The sequence below is a fragment of the Phoca vitulina genome, unplaced genomic scaffold (genome assembly GCF_004348235.1).
Source record: "Phoca vitulina isolate PV1807 unplaced genomic scaffold, GSC_HSeal_1.0 scaffold1, whole genome shotgun sequence".
NCBI classification, from domain to species: Eukaryota; Metazoa; Chordata; class Mammalia; order Carnivora; family Phocidae; genus Phoca; species Phoca vitulina.
The window spans coordinates 3,521,947-3,528,047 of record NW_022589704.1 but is presented as its reverse complement, the minus strand read 5'-3'; the positions used below and the strand labels follow the sequence as shown (position 1 = coordinate 3,528,047).

At 58.7% G+C, this 6,101-nt stretch overlaps 1 protein-coding gene across 1 annotated transcript in view; it reads left to right on the top strand.

Annotated features, from left to right (window-relative positions):
- The first annotated feature begins 667 nt into the window (after positions 1 to 667).
- The window catches only part of RAMP1 (receptor activity modifying protein 1), a 43,617-nt gene continuing 38,183 nt past the window's right edge, over positions 668 to 6,101 (top strand). The window contains exon 1 of the mRNA XM_032392380.1: positions 668 to 762. Within this exon, the coding sequence (XP_032248271.1) occupies positions 711 to 762 (52 nt within the window). The 5' untranslated portion in view covers positions 668 to 710. The remainder of the gene's footprint in view (positions 763 to 6,101) is intronic.

The window sequence follows — 6,101 nt, the reverse complement described above, 5'->3', positions numbered from 1 at the left end:
GGCAGCAATTCACCGGGGGGCCACCCTTCAGTCCTCCCAAGACCCCTGTTCACTCCGGCCCCAGGGCCTTTGGGCGCACCTGAGTGCCCCTCCTCCCCTGAGCCCACACCATTGCTCATCCTGTGTAGGTCTCAGCATTTATTCCAGATTTTCTGATTAGTAGGAGTCTCCCCAAGCTCCCGGGCTGGTTTTGTCCCCACGGGTGCCCCAATGCCCGCACCTTGGGGGAGAGAGAGATGTGGTCTTGGCCTTTCGCAAACAGAACCCCCGGGGCAGGAGTGGCCCGGAACCTAGGGAGAGGAAGAGGATGGTGCTCGGGGTGGGACTGAGGTGCCCTGGCTAGGAGACCCTCCCTGGCTTAAACACCCGCCTGCGGGGCAAACATTTCGGGAGCAGCCCTTGCGGCGGTCGCGGCGCGGGGCCTCCCTCGAAGCCCCAGTGCGCGTCCCCCAGGGAGGGTCCGGGCGACCCCGAGCTCGCTCCTCGCCGTGCGCGCTGCTCGCCGTGGGGTCGCCTCGCCTCCCGCGTCCGGCCGGCACGTACCGGCCCGCCAGCGGTCCTCCTGCGGGGCCGCCCCGCCCGGCCTGGGCGACCTGCCCCCACCCCCACCCCCACCCCCCGGAGCCGCGGTGGGCAGGGCCAGGCGCGCGCCGCCGCTTCCCGCCGCGGCGGGCTCAGTCCTTGCGGGCGGTCGGGCTCGGCGGTGCGCCATGGCCCGGAGCCTGGGCGCCCTCCCGCGGCGCGGCCTCTGGCTGCTCCTGGGTGAGTAGGGCCGGGGTCCCTCGGGGGCGGGGGGCGAGGGGCGGTTGGGGGGTGGGGAGCCAGGGGGCCCGGGAGTCGCAGAGACACGGGCAGCTTTGCGGCGCTTCCCCGCACCTGTGCGCTCCGGGCCGCGCTGCGGCGGCCGCCCCTGCAGGCGTCCTTGGGCTCTGGCGGGTAGCGGGCACCTGGCCGACCGAGCCCTGGGTCTCAGAGCCACGGCCCGCCGATCTAGAAATTAGTTAAAGCTGGGAAGCCGACCGGCACATCCAGCAGTTGCTCATTTGCAAACAAACCTCCCTAGGACGTCCTTTGCAAAAATGAGACTAGCGTTCTCCCTCGCGGACGTTTCCACGGCTTTTTTGTTTGCTTTTGACCTTGGCCCTCTGGCTAATAGAAATTCAAAGAGGGACTCAGTGAGGAGGCAGAATATCCTCAGCTTTCTGTTTCGAGAGAGATTATAAACTGAAACCCAGGGGCAACAGGAACGTGCACCAGACTTAGCATAATTTACCCTGAAATTGTCCGCAGGGCTTTCCTGTCCTAATGCTAAGAAGCCTTTCTATGTCGCAATGCTAAGAAGCCTTGTTAAATTGCTTTAGCCACTGGATTCATCTCATCTATGTAGTTACTTTTTAAGGAAAACTAAATAGGGCACTTAAGTGGAAGAATCCAGCCGCCCGGGAACCTGCAGCTGCTACTGGTACTTGTGGGCTCTCCCGGAACAGGTGATGTGGGCCAGAAACACCTGCAGCACGCGAGCCCCGAGCGCCGGGACTGGTGAGGCGTGAGCGCTGTGCTGCTTTGTAGCGGGCAGCAGCCGGAGGCATGCGGCTTGTCAGTGGAGATGGCCCAGGGCACCTGGAGGAGAGGGGCTCGGGACAGCCCAGGAGCCCCTCGGTGGCAGGCTGGCCCAGGAGCCCCTCTGCATAAAGCCCTGAGCGTCTGCTTGCCCATAACGTGATCTGAAGACTGATCTTGCCCCTTAAAGTGTTTTGGCTGAATTTACGTGTAAAGCAAAATCTTACAATAGCATTCTCTCCTTTTGTGTGAGGATCCCTTTGGTTTGACATGGAATTTACTGTTGTAATCTCCTAAGAAATGAGCATTTCTCTGCTAACAGGGCAGGGAGCTGGGTTGTGTCTTTTTTTTTTTTGAACATAACTGACTAAATAAATGCTTTTTCCTGGATTCCAGAAGCTGCACCTTCTAAAGCCTGTGTAAATAAACACTATGTCATGAGTGCCTATAAAGACCTTCCTTGTTTACCAGGAAAATAACACACATTCTGGTGCAAGTCCAGAGTCCTATAATTTTAACATTAGTCTGAGCGGCTTGGCTAATGTTATATCTTTATTTTTCCAAATAAGCACAACTCTGTGAGGTTATCAGTAAATTAATGTCATGGAGGCCAGCAGAAATTAGTAGAATCATGGAGCACACTGTGTTTCCTCCCGAGTTGTAGCAGGAGCCAGATCTCCTTGGCGATGCAGATTTTGCTACCCAAAATAGCAATGTGGAATTTCTTTCTTTTTTTTTAAGTATGCTAGTCCATAGGCTCAAGAACTTCTCTGTAACAGTTTTACAATCAAGCTACTGTAAACCTGAGCTTTGTGCATACTCTTCTGTTTACAGAAGACTGTGATAGGACCACATGCATCTTAAATTTCGTATATAGCCACTGAAAAGTTTTTCATCAGTCAGCAGAGAAGGACGTTCCCAGAGGCCCCAGGGTTATGCTGTGATGGCCATGTCTGTCGCCAACTCTGTGGGGCACCCAGCTCCACTCAGGAGCGCTGGCTGCCACTGTTCTGTGAGCCGGGCGCGCTGGGGCCGTTGAGGACATTCTTGCAAGGCCGCTGTGTTTATTGAAATATGGGACTCTGTATCAGTGCAGGTGTAACTGTTTGGGACCAACGGCGATGTCCCAGGAAATGCAATATACATGACTTCAGATCGTCTATGCTGGTTTAAATCCGGAGGCAGCTCTCACCCTGGAATCCAAAGCTGCAGGATTCTTATTTGCGAAATCACCTCAGTGTGTTCGTTTACTCTCCCTGTGTATTTAACCGCACAGAGACATTTCTGGCTTTTTGTCTCCCGTCCGTTGGCGCTTGCCGGTCAGTACAGGTATGGTGGGTCCCGGGCCAGAGCTGTTGAGTGACACTTCGGTCCACACTGGAAGTGGTCGCGAGCAACGCGCCCGGAAACGTTTTAGGTGGAATCCTTCCTTAAGGCAAAGAGCTACTTCTGTTCCTCCTGATTTTTTTTCTCCCAGAATGAACCAATTCCACAGCTTCTATTTCGTTAAAGTTTGGGTCTGGCAGAGTGTGTGATGAGGTCGCCGCTTGTGGTGTGAATTCCAGTGAAAACGTGGAGCCCCCAAGGGTGGAACCCCCAGGTTTGGCTGCCTGTGCCCCCCACCGGTGGGGGCCGAGCCCGTCCTTCCCGGCACCCCCCCCCCCGCCCCCAGCAGCGTGGGGCTCTCCTCCCCACCAGCCTGGACTGGGGCCCGTCCCCTGGCTTGCCTCGGAGGGCAGGGGACCCCAGGCTAAACAGTCTGCTGCCGGAGCTGAGGGGAAGCCGGTCTCTCTCCTCTCGGCTGGATCTGAGTACCGGCTGCCACATCCCACCCTGCGAGCGGGGGGGCGGGGGGACCACGACAAGACAGACAGAGCTCTCTGGACACCTTTGGAGCCCGTCGGATGGAGCCCGTGGGGTGTTTTCACCCTGTGACCCCACCGCGTTTGCAGGACAGTGGGCGGCAGGCACGCCGGGGGCTTGGAAACCTGCCCAAGAGCCTCTTCTCCAGCAGGACTCCGGGAAGCCCGACGGACGGACGGACGGACGGACAGTGCAGAGCTGACAGGAGCGAGCAGGGGTGCGGAGAAGGGGAGCCGGGCGGAGGAGGCCGCCGTGGCTTCACCTGCACCAGGCCCCGCGCCCCGGCCCACGGGGAGACAGAGATGGTGCGGACAGGACTCTGTCCCCACACCCAGGGAGCCGGCCTCATGCCCCGTCCTCCTGGCCTCCCTGCCGGGATGACCTCGGGCCGAGCACTGTTTCTGGAGAACTCCCTTGTTCCTAGTGAGGAGGGTTATGTCAACACGCAGCAACAGGAGGGCTCCCAACCTAAACAGGACCTGGTTCATTTTCACATAGTGAAGTTATTGTTGTCCGCGGAAGATTCTTTCCCCTAAGATTGTTTTATCTTAGTATTTTCTTTGCTGTGGAAAGACCTGACTCCCATCACCCCTGGAAGCCCGGGTTGTGAGCAGCCCCGCCAGGGCAGGGTCCGGGGCAGGGTCCACAGGGGCACGCGGTCCAGGGCTCGGCAGGGGATGGGAGCCCGGGGGCCTGAGCTGCGCAGCCAGGCCTGCCTGCCTTTGTTCCTCACTAGGCCTCACACCGTCTCCTTTCTTTCGCCCTCCCGTGACTCCCTCCCTGCCACGGGCAGATCCCACGGTGCGTCCTGGGACCAGAGAGCAGAAGCCAGCCCTCCTCCTCTCCGGCCCTCGCTTCCACTCTGCCCTCTGCTCACTGCCCTGCTGGGCCTCTCTTTCTCCACCCCTCCCAGGTGACTGCCTCCCTTGGGAAGCCTTCCCTGGCGGCCCCGCACCCTCCATCCCTGGGGGGGGGGGGCGACCCTCCCCCCACTGGGTCACTCACAGGAGCTGGGGTGCTGCGGACCTGGGCAGCGCCCACCCATGCTCTCCGGGGCTCTGCACCCCAGGCCCACAAGGCCCACCAGGAAGGAGTCTCCTGAGCTGCACGTGCCCTGGAAGGCAAAAGGCAGCAGTTGACCCAAGCAACTGGATACTGATGACCCTGCCACATTGTCATGTACTCTGGCCAGTTATCAACGGGAGTAAAAGCCGTTCATGTATCACAAAGCAGAACCGCATGTTGAGGGGGAAGTGGTCCAGAAAGCATAATCACTTAGAAACCTGGTGACATGAACACCTAAGGTTGGCTTTCTCTCTGCATGGTGATTGCCTCTAGGAGATTCTGGTCTGTTTGTGAGAAGAAAGATGGCTGCTGGCTGGGTGGATGGACAGATCAGGGAGCTTTGGAGAAAGCACTAAACTATTTCTCCTGGAAACTTCTATCTGCCCTAAAGCACAAGTGGGTCATGTAGTGTCATGACTGGGAGGGGGTTCTAGTAGGTAGATACCAGGGAGGTTGGTCAGCGGCCCACTGCTGGAGGCTGCCCTCTTCGGCCTGGGACAGCCCGTCAGCCCCGAGAGAATGGCCCAGCATGAATGTCCATGGGGCCAAGGCTGAGAAGCCTTCCCTGTAAAGGACATCGATAGGGAGTGCTCTTTGCACAAAAGGAAATGAGCCCATGGGAGTGGAGCTGGAGGTGGGGGCCCTTATCCTGAGCGCCAAGCACTTTGGAAAGAGCACCCCAGATCGCCAGGATGGTTATGCAAAGGCCCTGAATCTTGGAATTTTCTGGAAGCCTTTATGGCTGAAGCTTGCAGAGAAGAGGGCTTTGAGCAAGGCTGGTGTTGAAGGAGGACCCGATCCTGTGGGCCAAAGCAAGACGTTTAGATTTCATCCCTGGGCAGTGGGCAAGCCTGAATCGTGTCAGACATGGTTTAAAAGAGCCCTGGGCCACTGCACAGCCTCGGGTTGGAGGCAGGGGACCGGGGAGCGCTGGTGGGATGGGGGTGAGGGCGGAGGCTTGAGATGGCAGGAGGGACCCCAGAGAGTCCCCAAGGTGCCAGTGAGGGACTCACTATGGGTTTGGGTGTGGGCCATGAGGAAGCAGGGAGGCATCAAGAGCAGCCAGGTGCCTGGCAGGGGTGGAGGGTGGGGAGCTGGAGCTGCACAGCTGGGCTGCCAAGGAAAACACATGGCTCCTAGTTAAATTCAAATGTCGGATAAACAACAAATTGTTTGGGTATGGGTATGTTGTGTGCAATAGTTACAAAATTGACACTCAAACTGAACTGGGCATCCCGGGGTTTTATTTGCTAAAGTTGGCAGCCCCCACCACAGCAGCCACGTTGGGTTGGATGCCCCCTTGGACACCCGGGGACAAAGGCAGTCAGGCAGATGTCCACGTGAGTGTGGGGCACAGCAGAGAGGTATGGCCGGGAGAGGCGTCTGGGGGAGCCTCAGACGCGGGAAGGTGTGAGAGCCACAGACAGAAGGGATGAAGCTGGGGGGCGGGCTGGGGACACAGGCTGGGGGCCAGAAGCCAAGGCCACGGACACTGAGAGATGTGGCTGCTGGGCACCACTGGGCACTTCGACAGGGGCCGCGTCCGTGGGCTGGTGGGAAGGGAAGGGAGACGGGGTGGGGGTGCTCTGTGGGAGGGGGCAGCAATGCGACCT